Raw genomic sequence first — 18745 nt, forward strand, 5'->3', positions numbered from 1 at the left:
ATGTGTGACCCTACCCTTAAAATGAGAAACAATGGGAGGATCCTAGTGGTGCTGCTGGATAACTTGTGTGTGAATGACCGTAGGTAGGGCACAGGGAAAATCAATGTTATTTTTTTGCATTTATGAGACAAATTGTTCTGTAAAAATAAAGTTAATTTGTCCTGTGCATTGCCAGTGGTCATTCACACACATGTTCTGCAGCAGCGCCTCTAGAACCCCCCCTTTGTTCCTCTTTCCTCCATTTTGATTTCCCTATGTGGTTCCAAGTGCTGTCAGATCGGGTCAGGTGCAGCAGCCTTTTTGTTGGTATCACCTACCATAGAGTTGTGTCTATTCATCTCATAGCTATAGAAGGTTAGTATACAACTTAAGTGTGGTGTTGTGTTCCATCAAACATTGACCTCTACACAAAGGTGCACCCATGTTTTTCTCTTTTACTAATATTTATCTCTTTTGCACTATTGAAATCTTACAATGTTGAACCATAGTTCTCATACCATTCTTTTTTTTTTACATTTTTATTCAGGTTTATCACAATTCATAAGTTATTTGTTGAATGTGTTAATCTGCTGCACCATTCTATTTATTTTCTAAGCTCATAAAATGTCAATTATCTTGATATCAGGATTTAAACATCTGAGTTGATCATGAGCTTCAATTATAAAAAGGCTATTTCATTAAAGCATCAGCTATGAATAATACATTACTTATTCTCAGAACACACCAGCTGGCAACCCACAATGAGACCACATGATATACAAACAACTTTGTCAATGAAAATTTGATTTTCAATGCCCCTGGATGATGGTCAAACAAATAATACCATTTGATCTACATAGGGCGGTTGATCTGTCCAAACCGGTATAAACATAACTTAATAAGAAATCATTCTAATGAGACATTCTTAAGCCTGTCATCAAATCATTCTTTCCTTGGGAAATCAAATGCCTAAAGATGACCTGTGGTCAACCCAAATAACTAGAGATTATATTGTCATGATGACATTTTTTACAGTTTCTTGACATGTCTTCCCACTCCTGAGATTTGCAGGTTTATAGTTTGACAATTCAGGAATCAGTCAGACGGGCGTGAACATAAATTAAAAAGTAGGAGTAAATATCAGATCATGGGCAGGATTATACAGTTAGGGGGTATGAATGTTGTACATTTGAGGGGCGCGTATACCAAATACACAACTCTGACTGTATAATCCCACACATCACTTAATATTCACTCCCATTAATACAATTAAGTCCCGCCTATCTGACTGATTCCCTGAATTGTCAGACATATCTCAGGAACAGGAGGGCGTTCCAATAAACTGTAAAAAGGTGTAAAAAGTATGTGATTAGGGCACCCTAAGCTATTTCAAAATTTTGGGGGGTTGGCCACAGGTACTTTATTAAATGGGTTATTTAGGAATCTGTTGAAAACCTCCCACATCCACCTGAATATCAGACTTAGATGTTTAAAACATGTCTTTGTCAATCCATCCCAAAAAGAATTGGTTAGAGTGAACCACATGCAGACTATTTTTAGTAGATCTCAGAACAGGAAAATGATAAGTATTTTTAAAGATCTGAGTGCTAGATAGATGGTAAATTATTTATAATTGGAAAAACAATTCTAAAAAGTTAATGACTTAGCCCATTTTGGCCTTAAAGCTACCTGTCAGATTCCACCAAAAATCTTAAAACTAGTATCTTACTCAGGATACAACAGTGAATTGGCATTCGGTGGCAGGAGGCAGGTAAGTTGACCCTCCTCCCCCATTTTAGCTCACAGAACCTCCATAATCACACTTCAGGGGTTCAATGAGCTCTATTTAGCTACCGGGAACTTCCACTTTCATTTCGTAAAAGGTTAAATCCAGGGAAGCAGCGGGAACGCTGCCAGGCATAAATAGTGAGTATCTGGCTATTGATGGTAGATGACAATCACTGCTCTGAAGAAAGTGCAGATCCAGCACTCACTTAAAGCAGCTTAACGCCTCAGGGCATACTGGCATGCCATGGTGTCTTAAGTACCAGGACACAAGGGCATACCTGCACGCTCTGCATCCTTAAGTGGTTAAGAACACTCCAAGATTGATCACAATGGGAAATTCTGAAAAAAGTGACACTGATTTAGAGGACAAGCTGCAGAAACCTCTGTAGATGTATTCACTGTGTGAAAAACACTGAAAAGGAATGATGTCATGGAAGGAACAAAAAGAAAAGTGGAAAATTATGCATTATGGCACAACACTATGTTTGGAGGAAAAATAATTGTGTGCAACACCAAACCTCATCCCTACTGTGAAGAATTGGGGCAAGAGCATCATTGTTTTTGAGCTACTTTGCACCACATCAGAGCCACAGTTCTCCCAGGGTGCTTTATGGTGATGCTGCATATGTTGACGGAGGGCCATGGTGCCATCATTGGGACCTTGGCCACACTTCACCTTCTGCCCACACATCTTGCATGTGGCCAGGTTAACATCCTCCCAATGCTTGATGAAAAACTGTCACACCACCGAGTAGCTGATTTTCCCACCAACTGCCACCTACTGCCACCAACTCAGGGAACCCCTGTTGCTCTACCTCCCGGGAAGTTAGGCTGCCGTGACGCAGGTGGTCTACCACGGGTACGTTTGGCACCAGACTTTCCACTTCTGTCACTATGCTGACTGCCAACCATGCTACCATCTTGCGGGCCCAGCTGCTGCCTCATGGGCAACCTGCAACCCTCTTCTCCTGATGATGATGAAGCACTTTCTGCACATGTCTCCCAAGTGCGATAAGCTTCATCATCATCGAGTTGTGTCTGCATGTCACTAATGTCCTCCTCAGGTTTCTCAACAGTGTCTGCTTCAGAAGCCTGAAAGCTGGCAACACCACCTTCCACACCATTCTCCTCATCACTACTTGCCCACCTAGGGGAGGAAGCAGCAGATGTCTCTTCCTCTTCTTGGCTGGGAAATAGCTGCTGACTGTCCTCTAGATCATCCTCACTAAACAGTGAAGCTGAACCCACAGCATAAGATATTTCTGTGGGGGAGGGAACAGCACAGGACAGAGGCAATGGGAGGACAGGGACTGCTCCCTGGCCATGCCAACTGAGGGTTGTGTCTGAGGAACCCACCAACTGTGAACTGGGGGTGTCAGATGTCACTTGTGATGAAGTGTATGACCATGTTAACCAATCAATGACGGCAGAGGGGTTGCTGGTCAAGACAAGACTGCTAGCTGATACCGGGAGCTCAGGCCTCTCGCTTCGACTCCTGCTGCCACTCGCCCCTAGTCTGCTGCGAGCTCTGCCTGATGAACTTAGGTCTCTGCCACTCCTCTTTACACGTCCTGGCACTTCTCTGTGTGACATACTTAGTTCATATATGAGGGGAGTACAATGCGCTCCACTATGCTTAAAACAGTATTTGTCGACAACACCAGCAGGTGTGTACTTTTGGCTGGCATTTCACAGTATCAAGGCCCTTAACACTTTAACCCCTTAAGGACGCAGGACGTAAATGTACGTCCTGGTGAGGTGGTACTTAACGCACCAGGACGTACATTTACGTCCTAAGCATAACCGCGGGCATCGGAGCGATGCCCGTGTCATGCGCGGCTGATCCCGGCTGCTGATCGCAGCCAGGGACCCGCCGGCAATGGCCGACGCCCGCGATCTCGCGGGCGTCCGCCATTAACCCCTCAGGTGCCGGGATCAATACAGATCCCGGCATCTGCGGGAGTTCGCGATTAAAATGAACGATCGGATCGCCCGCAGCGCTGCTGCGGGGATCCGATCATTCATAACGCCGCACGGAGGTCCCCTCACCTTCCTCCGTGCGGCTCCCGGCGTCTCCTGCTCTGGTCTGTGATCGAGCAGACCAGAGCAGGAGATGACCGATAATACTGATCTGTTCTATGTCCTATACATAGAACAGATCAGTATTAGCAATCATGGTATTGCTATGAATAGTCCCCTATGGGGACTATTCAAGTGTAAAAAAAAATGTAAAAAAATGTAAAAGTAAAAGTAAAAAAAAAGTGAAAAATCCCCTCCCCCAATAAAAAAGTAAAACGTCCGTTTTTTCCTATTTTACCCCCAAAAAGCGTAAAAAACATTTTTTATAGACATATTTGGTATCGCCGCGTGCGTAAATGTCCGAACTATTAAAATAAAATGTTAATGATCCCGTACGGTGAACGGCGTGAACGAAAAAAAATTAAAAAAGTCCAAAATTCCTACTTTTTTAATACATTTTATTAAAAAAAAAATTATAAAAAATGTATTAAAAGTTTTTTATATACAAATGTGGTATCAAAAAAAAGTACAGATCATGGCGCAAAAAATGAGCCCCCATACCGCCGCTTATACGGAAAAATAAAAAAGTTATAGGTCATCAAAATAAAGGGATTATAAACGTACTAATTTGGTTAAAAAGTTTGTGATTTTTTTTAAGCGCAACAATAATATAAAAGTATATAATAATGGGTATCATTTTAATCGTATTGACCCTCAGAATAAAGAACACACGTTATTTTTACCATAAATTGTACGGCGTGAAAACGAAACCTTCCAAAATTAGCAAAATTGCGTTTTTCGTTTTAATTTCCCCACCAAAATTGTTATTTTTATGTTGCGCCATACATTTTATGATATAATGAGTGATGTCATTACAAAGGACAACTGGTCGCGCAAAAAACAAGCCCTCATACTAGTCTGTGGATGAAAATATAAAAGAGTTATGATTTTTAGAAGGCGAGGAGGAAAAAATGAAAACGTAAAAATTAAATTGTCTGAGTCCTTAAGGCCAAAATGGGCTGAGTCCTTAAGGGGTTAATAGGAACAAAATGGTACACCATTTAAATGTACATACGTGGTATGCACTTATGAGGGGAGGACAATGCGCTCCAGTACGCTTACAACAGTATTTGTCTACAACACCAGCAGGTGTGTACTTTTGACTGACCTTTCACAGTATATAGGCCCTTAAGACTTAAACAGAAACAAAACGGTACACCACTAAGATGTAGGCATGCGGTATGCACTTATGAGGGGAGGACAATATGCTCCAGTACGCTTAAAACCATACTTGTCTTTAACAGTAGCAGGTGTGTACTTTTGGCTGGCCTTTCCCAGTATCTAGGCCCTTAAGACTTTAACAGGAACAAAATGGTACACCACTTAGATGTACATATGTGGTATACACTTATGAGGGGAGGACAATGCGCTCAAGTATGCTTACAGCAGTATTTGTCTACAACACCAGCAGATATGCACTTTTGGCTGGCCTTTTACGGTATCTAGGCCCTTAAGGCTTTAACAGGAACAAAATGGTACACTACTTAAATGTACGTATGTGGTATGCACTTATGAGGGAAGGACAATACGCTCCAGTACACTTACAACAGTATTTGTCTACAACACCAGCAAGTGTGTACATTTGCCTGGCCTTTCACAGTATCTACGCCCTTAAGACTTTAACAGGAAAAAATGGTACACCACTTAGATGTACGCACAGGTAACACTTAATAGAGGACAATACGCTTTTAGTGTTCTGCTCACTCTAACTGGCTGGCTACTATTAGCTTTTTAGTTGTTGTACACACCAGTGCTGCAGCACACAGTCGCTGTGTACTACAACCAAAATTGCTCTCTCAAGCTCACTCCCTTCCCTATCAGTGCTTCTAGGCTGGATTTGGGCTTGAGGTGAATCGCTGCTATAAAAAAGCTTTTCTGTGCAACACACTGCTCTCTGTCCCTCTCTGCAATAGAACACTGATGTGACTGAGAGGCAAATCGCTGCTGTAAAAATGCTTTTCTGTGCAACACACACTGTTGTCTGTCCCTTTTTCTCTGTAATTGAACGCTGATGTGACTGGCCGCAAGATGGCTGCCGATTATATAGGGTTGTGACATCACAGGGGGGGCTGGCTGCTGATAGGCTGCATGCTGCATATGATTCAGGGTCATCCCGCCGACCCTTGTTCCTGCCTTCTCTGGATTCCTTGCCCTATGCCCTCACATGTGGATGCACCATTTTAGATGCTTGGCCCCTGGAGCTTTGGCTGCACTAAATGGCGTTTAATGAAGTGATTTGCTCGATCGAATCGAGGCGATATTCGCATTTGTTGTGAATCTAATTTTTCCTGAAATTCTTAACAAATTTGATTTGTCAGATTGGATTCACTCATCCCTACTTCCTATACCCGAGGAATGTTTTTGCCCCCAGGGAAAGCAAATATATGAAGTTATAAAGTCACCCCTGGCTGCCTCGCAAGTAGTCCACTGGGGGGGAACTTATACTTACCAGCACCTGCTCTGGCCATGGCCCTTCCCAGTCAGCTTGATTGACGACTCACATTATTGCTCTGCAAGCCATCAATCAGGCAGACGAGGCAGAGCCACAGCCTGAGAGGCGGGGAGCAACGGGTGCTGGTGTGTGTAGGTCCCTTCCCAGGGGACTACTTGCAAGGCGGCCGGGGGGACTTTATAATGTCATATTTTCACCATCCCTAGGTGCAAAAATATTCCTGGGGATAGTAGGGATACAGATTTACCATATAAAATGTGTTGCCAAGTTTTATATATGGTAAAATCTGATGATTGGTTCCCTTTAAATTTAATAATCTTTAGCTTCCTTTTTAGCAGCAATCACCTCTACAAAACATTGCCTGTATCTATAAAATAAGATTTGTATGATATTAAGTAGGATGTAAGCAGCTTTCTTTGTGGTGTGTTTTGATGAACAGCATTCTTAGTTTTTCTAAAAATGAACATGAACAGAGGTTTTGCAGTTTGTAAAATTTCAATCAGGTGTTATAAGGTTACCCTTGTGTTCTTTCTCACCTCTTTCAGGATTGCCCCTTATGCTTTTTAACATGGTGCTTATGGGGCATAGCTACATGAAGACAATTTGTCAAAATGTGAATCGATGTACATCCAGATCTTTTGCATGCCTTTATTTAATCTGCAAAGCCTCTGTGAAACCCATGCTATCAATATCATCATCCTAATTTACCTACCTTTTGCGAGAATTTATTAACACAGAGATTCACTCACCATTTCCCCCTGCACTGTGCATGTTTACTCAATGTGTTCAATAAAAGACAGTTAGATTGTGTTTGTCTGCCACAAGCAGCACTGTGTCTACAGCGGGAAATCCGCCAATACAAGCGGACACACAGAGCTACCCAGCCACAGCAGGGAGCTCGCTCTTGTGACTATGCTGAAATACGCTGTGGATATGCTCCATGTGACCCTACCCTAAAGGAATAAGTCACAGTTTTAGACAAACACAATCTAACTGTTTAAATGTCTTTTATTGAGCACATTGTATGAACATCCAAAAGAAAAAGTAAGTGTGATCCTACCTTTAAATGGAAATTGACAGCAGGCTCACCTGCCCTTAAACCTTAAACTATCCATGTGTTTGGCTGTATATCGACATACATTCATGCGTATATAAGACTTCAATATTTTTTATTGACTAACATAAAACATAAATATTGGTTAATAAAATAGATTTGGTTGCCTGGTTTAACAAATGATATGCATATGTCCTATTGCATTAATCTAAGCTGAAAGAAAGAGAGGCTTGAACATACATGGATCTTGGCTCTGGCTAATAGTTCATCATATAAAACATAACTCCTTGTTTTTGGAGAATTGCTGATTTTCCTTGAAAACAATGGGTTCCTACTGTTCTCAAAGGACATTTTACAATGCTTTATTGCTGTACTACTGCAAAGAAAAATAGCAGTTACAAAGTAGTTCCTCCCATAATATTAACTGATCACAGGGGAACAAGAAGTGAAATATATTGTGATAAGCTTATCCCTGGAGACCAAGCCATATAAAACTCTGACAGCAATACTGTGATATATACGTCAGCACTCTCCTTGTGTAATGTTCAAGCAAAAACAAAAGAAACTCACCATCTCTTCTATTTAACCTAGCAAACCCAGCACTGTGAGTGCTAGAAAATTCTGAGGAACTGGTGAAGGAGGAAGGAGGGAGCGATGAAGCAAGCTGACCATCACAATCATCTGCGAAAAGAAAAGAAAAAAAGAAATATGAACTTTATCCAACTTTACATCTATTTATTGATGATAACAGGTAATATTCTTTGTGTCTCTTCAAATGAATTGTCTATTACTCAATTTCAATTATATAGTATAAACATGAGAACTAAAGTTGTTAGCCCCACCTAAATATCTCCAGTAAAACTATGGTCTTAAAATTTTGGAACCAAAACTGAAATACGTTTCTTATTAGTGCCAGATACAAGAAACAAAGATCTAATTATTGGGGTCTTAGAAAATCAGCACTCAGTTCTGTTTGATCCTATCACCTTGGCTACTGTATGGTAAGACCCACTGTTGGGATCCCCAAAAATACCAGGCAAATCTTTCATAGGTAACAAGACCTGTTACTATAATAGGGGTCTCATTATATTATTTTCTATGGGGCTACCTTTCTCAGGCTGGGTTCACATATGTTTGGCATCCGGCATAAGTGAACTCAGCCCAGATCTCGATGCAACTGATGCTACAACTGATGACAGCTTCCTGCGTTCCCCTGTCCAGTACCCTCTGGTGAGTCCGAACATCCAGGGTAAAAATTGAGACGCTGGATGATTGTGAACTGTCCCATTCAAATGAATGGCATCAGTTCTAGCATCAGTTTCCCTCCCGTGCACGCCGGAGGGAAACTATGCCAGACGCCTGATATATGTGAACCCAGCCTTACAGCTGCTAAATAAAATGAGAATATTTAAGTTTTCATCATTAATCTGTAAATTCTATTTAATAAATATTGACAGAAAGTTAGGTTTTAATATAACATCTATGTGTAAAATTCAGAGTGAAACTATTTATATAATAGAGGTACAGAAACATCAATTAGGCCAGCAAATTCTTTCCAACTAGATTGAATCTATCAGTTTTTTCGTCCCAGTCTGCTTCTCCAGTCATTTCTTACAGTCTACTAGTCTACTTTACTATTCCCACAGAGACTTCAATGAACAACTTCAAATATAACAGGGCTATCACGTTGTAAAATGTACATACTGACATCTGTCATTCCTAATACAAATCACTTGCAAGATCTGCCGACCACGTGAACTTACCAGATGTTGAGTATCTCTCTGGGTGTTGTAAGTCAATCTGGCTATACTATATCATGAGCGCTAAACATCATCATATTTTAATCATAAAAAATGATAGCTGGGGATTCATTAAACAATGCTGCGGGTGGTGCATGAAAATTAATGTGACATAAAATTATCCTCAATGAGATTCCAACTACTAAGGTGACATTACACTGAGAATAATATTTCAAAATATAATAATATTTTCTCTTTTTTAACCCCTAAGGACACAGATCACTTTGGCCTTGAGGACACCGCAAGTAACTTTTTAGCATTTTTTTTTCCTCCTCGCTTTTTAAGAGACATAACTCTTTTACTCTTCATTCTACAGACCCATAAATTTTTGTGCTACCAATTGTACTTTGTAATGATGTTGGGTCTATAATATTCTGATATATTGATTGCTATATCTATACTCATATGCCTTTATTAAATCATATATGCTATTGCTAAATATTGCAGAAGAACTTTGCTTTCCTTTATTCAAAACATTGCAGCTTGCTCTTTGCCCGTAATTAAGACTAGAACCTTGAGATGGAGTCTATGGATACAAGAAGTCTAAACATTGGGCTTTGTGGAAGGATGGAAAAATCTCAAGCTAGAGGCCTTGCAACATAAATGACTTATGCACTTAAAGAAGAAAGATCAGCGCACTCAGCGGGTTTAGATTATATTCATGCGTCTTTATTTTCGTGACATCAAAGACACGGCCAGGTCAGCCGGACACAGGTACAAACGTGCGGGGGGACGACAGGTACAGAGACGTTCTCGGGCTAGCTGGTCCGCCTCGCGCACTCACGCGCTTCTCAAGGCCCCTTCTCAGTAGGGGCCTTGAGTCTATAATTTTTGTTCATTGTGTATCATCCTTGAGGTGTGGTTACTATATTACTATTGAGATTTGTAAATTACATCTATTAAAAAATCTTAATCTTTCCAGTACTTTTTAGGGTCTGTATACTACAGAGGAAATGTTTTTCTTTTTGGAACACAGAGCCCTCTGCTGACATCATGACCACAGTACTCATCTCTGTCCATTTTAGGAACTGTCCAGAGCAGCATATGTTTTCTATGGAGATTTTCTCCTACTCTGGACAGTTCTTAAAATAGACAAGGATGTCAGCAGAGAGCACTGTGGTCATGATGTCAGCAGAGAGCTCTGTGTTTCAAAAAGAAAACCATTTCCTCTGTAGTATTCAGCAGCTAATAAGTAATGGAAGGATTAAGATTTTTGAATAGAAGTCATTTACAAATCTGTTTAACTTTCTGGCACCAGTTGATTTAAAAAAAAAATTTCCACGGGAGTACCCCTTTAAGGACAGGGCGTAAATGCTTCTGTTCTAGGACACATGCTCATAGAACGTGGCTAAGGCTGGCCAGGGTGATGGCCGGCATTAAGTCTTTAGACTCTGCAATCAAAGTTTATTCCAGTGTCTAAAATGTGAAAAAAAAACTCTCAGTGTTTTGCAACCAGTGTGCCTCCAGCTGTTGCATAACTATTACTCCCAGCATGCCCAGAAAGCCAAAGGGCATGCTGGGAGTTGTAGTTGTGCCTTTAGCTGTAGCAAAACTACAACTCCCAGCATGCCCTTTTGCTGTGCATGCTGGCAGTTGTTGCTAAGCAACAGCAGGTGGCGAACAAGCCTCACCTCCTTCTGTATCCTACTGCCGCCGCTGCTCCAGCTGCTGCCATCGCTTCTCTTGCCATTGCCGCCACCTAAACGGGTCCCCAATGACCTCCGGACAGGTAAGTAGGGCCCCGATCACCGTCCCAATCACCGGTGATCACCGCCCAGCAGGAAAGTGATGGTTGGTCATTTTGAAAGATCACAAGATCGTGAGGTGTCACCTCATTCCAGCTGGTAAAGAGTGATAGGTGCCGTCTCGGATGGCACCTATCACCCTGTTTTTCTGGGTCAACAATTGACCGGAAATCGCCACTAATCGCTGGTCTGAATTGCGGCGATTTGCGGCGATCGTCAACACGGGGGGGTCTCAGGACCCCACCAAAGGTTTGCACGGGGTGCCTGCTGAAGTGCCGGCTACTTGCGGGGACTAAAATTTCCATGGGTGTATCCATACGCCCTGAGTCCTCAAGGATTCAGAAACCGGGACACATGGCTATGCCATGCGTCCTTAAGGGGTTAAGTTCCAGGACGCCAGGACGTACCTGTACGCCCAGTGTCCTAGATGGGTTAAAAGTAGTAATACAAAAAAAAACTATTTAAATTGTCATAATCATATGGACCTAAATAATAAGGATAATGTGTCATGTTTACTGAAAAGTGCACTGCATAAAAACTGATCCCCCAAAAGATACAAAATTGAATTTTTTTCAATTGTGCCCCACAATTTGTAAAGTATTGTGGCTATTAAAAGGCTAGGAGAAAAAAAAAAGTGCAAAAATGAAAAATCCCCACTGCGTTCTTATGGGGTTGAAAAAAAGTCTAACTTTTTTTTATTTTATTGCTGTATTCTTATCCCCATAACTTTTTTTTTCGTATACAGGGTTGCATGAGGATTCATTTTTTTGCACCATGAACTGAAGTTTTTATTGGTACCGCGTTTGAGCATGTATAACTTTTTGATCACTTTTTACTCAATTTTTCTGGACTTTAATGTGACAAAAAAATATCAGTTGTGGAATTAGGTATTTTTCTACGTTTACGCTGTTTGCCTTACGGGATCATAAACAATGGGATCATATTCAAATCTCATCACATCGAAAATGTTATGCTTCGAAAAAGTTTTCATCAGTTATTCAAAGTGTTTTATATTATAATGATCCAAGGTTTAAATTTCATGTCTTACATGACATTTTCAAAGGGGTGAGAGTCCATTTTACATAAAAAAAAAATATTCACACGAGCTCTTTGCTAGTGTAGACATCACAGAAATGGTTGTTTTTTTTAGTTTAGCTTTTTTTTTGGGGGGGGGGGAGGATTACTTAATCAGTTATTAAAATATAAATATGAATTATTGTCGAATGTTAATAAATGTTTTTTTTTTCTTCATGGTCACTGCACCTGTACTCGCATTTAGCCATTAGCCCGTGGACATGTTTTATTTATATAGTTGTAAATTGTATGAGTACTAGTAATCATGGAATATTACATGAGATGCTTCTGCCAGACTTTTTCGGGTTTTACAATTTTGGCATGAAAAAAAGCAAAAGTGGCACGAAAATGAACTCAGATATTTTCATATTTTCAAAGCAGCACAAGAGACCTTTGAAAATGTGAGGAGGAAAAAAAAGTGTTATTAATATCGCTGAAACAGAAATTACAGTAGGTTTTAAATATATCCCCATTTAAGTTTTACTATTTTGGATATTTCCACATGCAGTGATACTAAATACGATATGTAGTTTTTTTTATTATTAATTTATTAAATGGAAAAGGATTATTTTAATGTATACAATCTTAACACTGCAGTGCACATGCCTTATTTTAAAAACATCTTTTATCAAAATTTCAGGGTTAAAACTATACAAAATGTTAAGTCGCTGTGCAAAAATATATTTGCTTTATTTTTCTAGATACTCAGATATTTTAAGCATTTTCTCATTTTATATACATAGCTGCTGTACATTGTTTTAGTGGTTGCCCTTGGAAACAGATTGTCATTTACAGATGTGTCCTTTCCTAACTTATCTCTAAACTTTATGTATAATCAGGGCCGGTTTTAGGCTTAGCGTGGCCCTAGGCAAAATGAAAAGAGGGGCCCCAAAAGTCGTTATAGTGCACTAACCAGATTTGCACATTTTTGCTCCCTTCAAATACCATAAAAAATATCTAAAAAGCCATTGAAAAGTCCCATTAAAACAAAAATGGTACCAATAAAAATTACAAATCACAGCGTAAAAAAGGACCCTTATACATGCCCATATACAGAAAAATAAGAGGATCAGAAGGGATCAGAATTGTACAATTTTATATTTTTGTATAGTTGCCCCACATTAGGTTGGCAGTATGGTTCCCCCACATTAGGTGCAGTATAGTTCCCCCACATAAGGTTGGCAGTATAGTTCCCCCCACATTAGGTTGGCAGTATAGTTCCCCCACATTAGGTAGGCAGTATCGTTCCCCCTCATTAGGTTGTAGTTCCCCCACATCAGGTTGGCAGTACAGTTCCCCCACATTAGGTTGTAGCCCCCCACATTAGGTTGGCAGTATAGTTCCCCCACATTAGGTAGACAGTATAGTTCCCCCACATTAGGTAGGCAGTAGAGTTCCCCCACATTAGGTAAGCAGTATGTTCCCCCGCATTAGGTAGACAGTATAATTCCCCCACATTAGGTTGTAGTTCCCCCACATTAGGTTGGCAGTATAGTTCCCCCACATTGGGTGCAGTATAGTTCCCCCACATTGGGTGCAGTACAGTTCCCCCCACATTAGGTGCCACCTAATGTGGGGTTACTGTACTGCACCTAATGTAGGGGAACTGTACTGCACCTAATGTGGGGGAACTGAACTACACCTAATGTGGGGGAACTAACTGTACTGCACCTAATGTGGGGGAACTGTACTGCACCTAATGTGGGGGAACTGTACTGCATCTAATGTGGAAGGACTGTATTGCACCTAATGTGGGGGGGACTGTACTGCCAACCTAATGTGGGGGGAACTGTACTGCCAACCTAATGTGGGGGAACTATATTGCCAACCTAATGAGGGGGAACTATACTGCCAACCTAATATGGGGGAACTAAACTGCACCTAATGTGGGAGGAATGTACTGCAGCTAATGTGGGGTAACTGCACTGGTGCAGTACAGTTCCCCCACATTGGGTGCAGTACAGTTCCCCCACATTCGGTGCAGTACAGTTCCCCCCACATTAGGTGCAGTACAGTTCCTCCCACATTAGCTGCAGCACAGTTCCTCCCACATTAGCTGCAGCACAGTTCCCCCCACATTAGGTGCAGTATAGTTCCTCCCACATTAGGTGCAGTATAGTTCCCTCCACATTAGGTGCAGTGTAGTTCCCCCAACATTAGGTGCAGTATAATTCCCCCCACATTAGGTGCAGTATAGTTCCCCCACAGACATACAGCCTTCAGCCATATACAGTGTATGGCTGGAGGCTGTATGTCTGTGTACTGCCCCACTTCAGTGTTCCGACCACCGGCCTATAGAACATAGCAGTAAGTCCCGGGACCGGAGGAGCGGTGGTCAGAACACCGAAGAGGATGTGCTGCCAGCTGGCGCTGGTGACTTACCATGCCGGGCGGCGCGCGTCCTCCTCACAGCTCCACTCCGCTCCTCTGTTGCAATGGGCGCACACACGGGACATCAGTGACGTCCCTACGTGCGCTACCTCCTAGCGGCCCCTGTGTTTTTAAAGTTAAAGCTGAGGCCGCCGCAGAAAGGTAACCTGGGCATCTTTGTGTCCTGAGAAGATCTTTCTGGACACAGGGATGTCCAGAATGTGACGGGGCCCCCTGCGGGCTGCTCAGTGGTGGCCGCAAATCCCTCCTGGGCTTAATTAGGGTGTGCTGAGCAGCCAGCAAGGGGCCCCCTGGGGGATGGGGGCCCTAGGCAATTGCCTGGTTTGCCCCGCCCTAACACCGGCCCTGTGTATGATGTATGACATGAGATTAACAACTTTTCACCGTAGTGTGATTCATGACCTTTTGTCATTAAATGTCATCGGTGGGGGGACTAAGTGTTCAGACTGCAACCAATAACTGGAACTAGCTGGGAGAAGAGCGTGCTAAGCGAGACACATTTACAATGTAAGTCTATGGGATTGCCTTGGTTAGCTGCACTTTTTTCCTTACTAGTCAGGAACTGTAGATTCAACCAGTCATAACTTGTGACATGTCTTTAGGACATGTAAAAATATATTTTTTTTTAAAAGAGGTAAAGTTTAAGAATTTAGGTGGTGTATTTTTTCTGATTTTCCATTTTACTATCTATATAATGAAATAGTCCTAAAATCCTGAAGTATTCATTCTGAACTCTAAGCCAAAAACAAAGCTGAGACTTTGATAGCAAGGAGGGGGTGCTAGAAAGTAATATCTACAGCATTATAGTGAAAGGTGACACAGGTAGATAGAGAAGACAAAAGCAGAAGCTCACTGCTCAGCCTTCCCCTCCCTCACTAAACAGTAACATTAATCTAAGCATTTTTACAATTTCATTAAGATATTATTTTAGGAATTTGAGTTTTGCATTTTACTACTATTCAAACAAGAAATTCAAACTATGACAAAAAAATAATATATGTATTTTTTCTACATTGGATTCACGGATTTCTCTCATAAATTTAGGAATGAACTAAGTGAATATAGTTTGCTTAGGTAACAACAAAAACATACAGGTAAGGCTAGACTACTCACCTGGCGGTTATGTCAAAGTCTTTGAGAATAAAGTGCTGTGATCAGAATGTATTTTTCACTAAACATTCTCCCCAGTTCTAACTGAATATCGACAGTACTATATATGGCAATGCTTTTAGTTTAAAATGCTTTTGTGTATTGTTTTACCGGTTAGACTGTAGAATAATAAAATTGTTTTTATTTTATGAGAAATAGCAATGATTGCCTTCAGAATGCCGCCAAATGGATTTGGGTAGTTGTTTAATGTAAGGATGTGTGAACGCTATTTTCTATACATTACCATCATAATAATGCATTCCTTCAAACAGGAAAAATGACTTCACTATAGTAATTTTCTACCTTGGGACATAGGGTGGTTTCATATCAGGGAAAGACTGATATACTCAGTAATGTAGGCACAATAGATTCTAGTGAACAAAGCTTACTTTCTATTGTGCTATGGCTTGAAACATAGGGAAGATAAATGGCATATTTAGAATTTGAAGGCACATACAGTAAAGAGATGAATGGTCATTCCCATAAAATTTGTCAATGACAAAATCAGGCTGTACGAGTCCAAGGCGTAACATCAGGATAAACAAAATAAAACCAAGCTCCAATTGATTTTAGATTCTTAAAACAGAGTAATATTTAGCTGTTTCAAGTTGACCTTGTTTTCACGTACAGTATTTAAAGGGGTTGGTTGAGGGGGGCAGTGCCGGAAGTTGTTAAGGAGACATGGAGCTGTGAATGTGGCAGCAGGGGATTAGGGTAGGTGAATATAGGTTCTTTTTTATTTTTACCCCAGCCACATAGACATTTTTCATGCCCTGGTTAACCCCCACAATGTTTTAAAACATACTGTAACACAAATTTGCTGCAACCAAATCAGAAGTGTAAACATATGCTATGTGTGAATTACCCTGCATAAACAGACAATTTCTGTTTATACAGGGTTTGCAAATATATCATCAACCAATAAAAGACCACTAGCCCTAATGCAAAAAAAAAAAAAAAAAAAAATTGTACACTTAGTTTTGTCAGGTTGTGCACCAAAATGTGCAAATGCAGCAAAATAAACCTACAAACCCATAAAATTAGCAAGGTATTCCAGAAAAGGGGCGAAGTTGACTAAAAAAATTCTGGTCATAACTTTCCTAATCTGTGAATCCACATATTAAATAGAGTGGAACAAAATCTAAAACATTCCACATAATAAAACCCAACACTCTTAGTAAATCAGGGCCATTAATTGTTAAAAGCAAATAACAGAAAATCCAGTTCTAAAAATGTAAATAATAATGAAACAGAAAAAAATCGCTAGCTCATTGAATATTAATGTCTCACCAATTTGTGGGTGGTAAAAGTTCAATGTGGGTAGGATTAAAGGGTCAGGGTTAGTTTGTGAGTAGGACTTGTGAGTAGGACTTCACCTTGCCTAGTAAACAAGGTTTCTGTCCCAACAAGGCTGATCCTGCATTGGAACCTCCTCCCTTTGTACTCCGGTGGAATTTTTTTTTTTATCAACTGGTGGTAGAAAGTTAAACATGTTTGTAAATTACTTCTATTAAAAAAAAATATTAATCCTTCCAGTACTTATTAGCTGCTGAATACTACAGAGGAAATTCTTTTCTTTTTGGAACACAGAGCTCTCTGCTGAATCACAAGCACAGTGCTCTCTGCTGACATCTCTGTCCATTTTAAGAACTGTCCAGAGTAGGAGAAAATCCCCATAGCAAACATATGCCGCTCTGGACAGTCCCTAAAATGGACAGAGATGTCAGCAGAGAGCACTGTGCTCGTGATGTCAGCAAAGAGCTCTGTGTCCCAAAAAGAAAATAATTTCCTCAGCAGCTAATAAGTACTGGAAGGATTAAGATTTTTTAATGGAAGTAATTTATAAAACTGTTTAACTTTCTGGCACCAGTTGATTTAAAAAAAAAAAATTCCACCTGGCTCATGTTTATCTGTGAAGATAAACATGAACCAGTTACCATAAATAGTCACCATACCTATGTAGATTAACACACACTCAAAAAATACAAAAGGACAATTAAGATAATAAATAAGTGTGAGTGTGTAAATAATCCCCTGAAACAGGACTAAGAAAGATGAGGCTAAAAGTCAAGGCTACTACTAGATACCAACGCATGGTCACTATGCCGATGCATTCATGAGATATTCAATGGCCCGTCTGTGACCTGGCATACAAACACTAAATCTGATCCAACATGTTTCGGGATTAGGGATACAACAAATCAAATGTGTGGCCCAATAATCTGTGCCCAAGGAATTGCAGTCGTTATTGTAAACAGTGATCCAAAAGGTTATTATACAGATGGGACATACACCAAAGTATAAAAATAAACAATATAGTAAGATCCCCTTCCTATATGGCTCCATGCACATTGCCAAAATAGGTACCTGGCCTGTTTAAATCCAACTCCCACATGGGCAAACCGCACTACATAAACTGTGAGACAAAACCTTACTGGACGCTGCAAGGATCAGAAGGTTCAATGACTGTCACGCTAAAGAGGGCAAGAAGATATCACTTACATGTAGACATGTAGTCTCAGCGTGCCTAACATCGAGCACTGATGATGGTGTGTAAGCAGGCCATGAAAACCATCATTAGTGTTCAGTGTTAGTGATCCAGATGCAATTAGCAACACTGTGTGTGGACAGCTCTCTCCCTCGTGTTTCCAGCACCAGCGCGCGGGCTAGCCGGCAGCGTTCCCGAACCGGATCAACGATATAACAAAGGAATGTCCACTGCCAAGTGCGGTAAAACTAAAGGAATTTTATTGTAGGATCAGCGGATACAAACTTGCATCAGGCAGGAGCCGACGCGTTTCGGACCATACCATGAATAAGGACCTGTAACCATCCGAAACGTGTCGGCTCCTGCCTGATGCAAGTTTGTATCCGCTGATCCTACAATAAAATTCGTGTCCTTTTACCGCACTTGGCACTGGACATTCCTTTGTTCTATCGTTGATCCAGATGCTGTGATTACGTAGATTTTAAAAAGAAGGCAAGTGTCCTGTATTTTTTGTTGCCAATGTTACTGGTTACGGCTATAAACAAAATTACTTATGTTCAGAACACTGAAAACTGATTTCCACAGGAGATGGCATATAAAACTAAATAGAAATTGAATGATTTAAACATTTCAAGCATATTCCTCCGTTGCCACGTACAGTCCATTCTTCTTTCTCCATAAAGCGTGCATGTATTTTATGTTGACACCAATGCATGCATCTCATTAAAAGTTTCCATTTAATTAAGT

The 18745-nt window shown here is 40.7% G+C and overlaps 1 protein-coding gene across 3 annotated transcripts in view; it reads right to left on the minus strand.

The window, feature by feature from the left end:
- CNTNAP4 (contactin associated protein family member 4) overlaps positions 1 to 18745 on the minus strand; it is a 401947-nt gene that overhangs the window by 316416 nt on the left and 66786 nt on the right. For all 3 annotated transcript variants that reach the window (XM_056525258.1, XM_056525251.1, XM_056525242.1), the window contains exon 2: positions 7923 to 8033. In XM_056525258.1, coding sequence (XP_056381233.1) covers positions 7923 to 8033 — 111 coding nt within the window. The remainder of the gene's footprint in view (positions 1 to 7922; positions 8034 to 18745) is intronic.

The sequence above is a fragment of the Hyla sarda genome, chromosome 1, assembly GCF_029499605.1.
Source record: "Hyla sarda isolate aHylSar1 chromosome 1, aHylSar1.hap1, whole genome shotgun sequence".
In the NCBI taxonomy this organism is placed as follows: Eukaryota; Metazoa; Chordata; class Amphibia; order Anura; family Hylidae; genus Hyla; species Hyla sarda.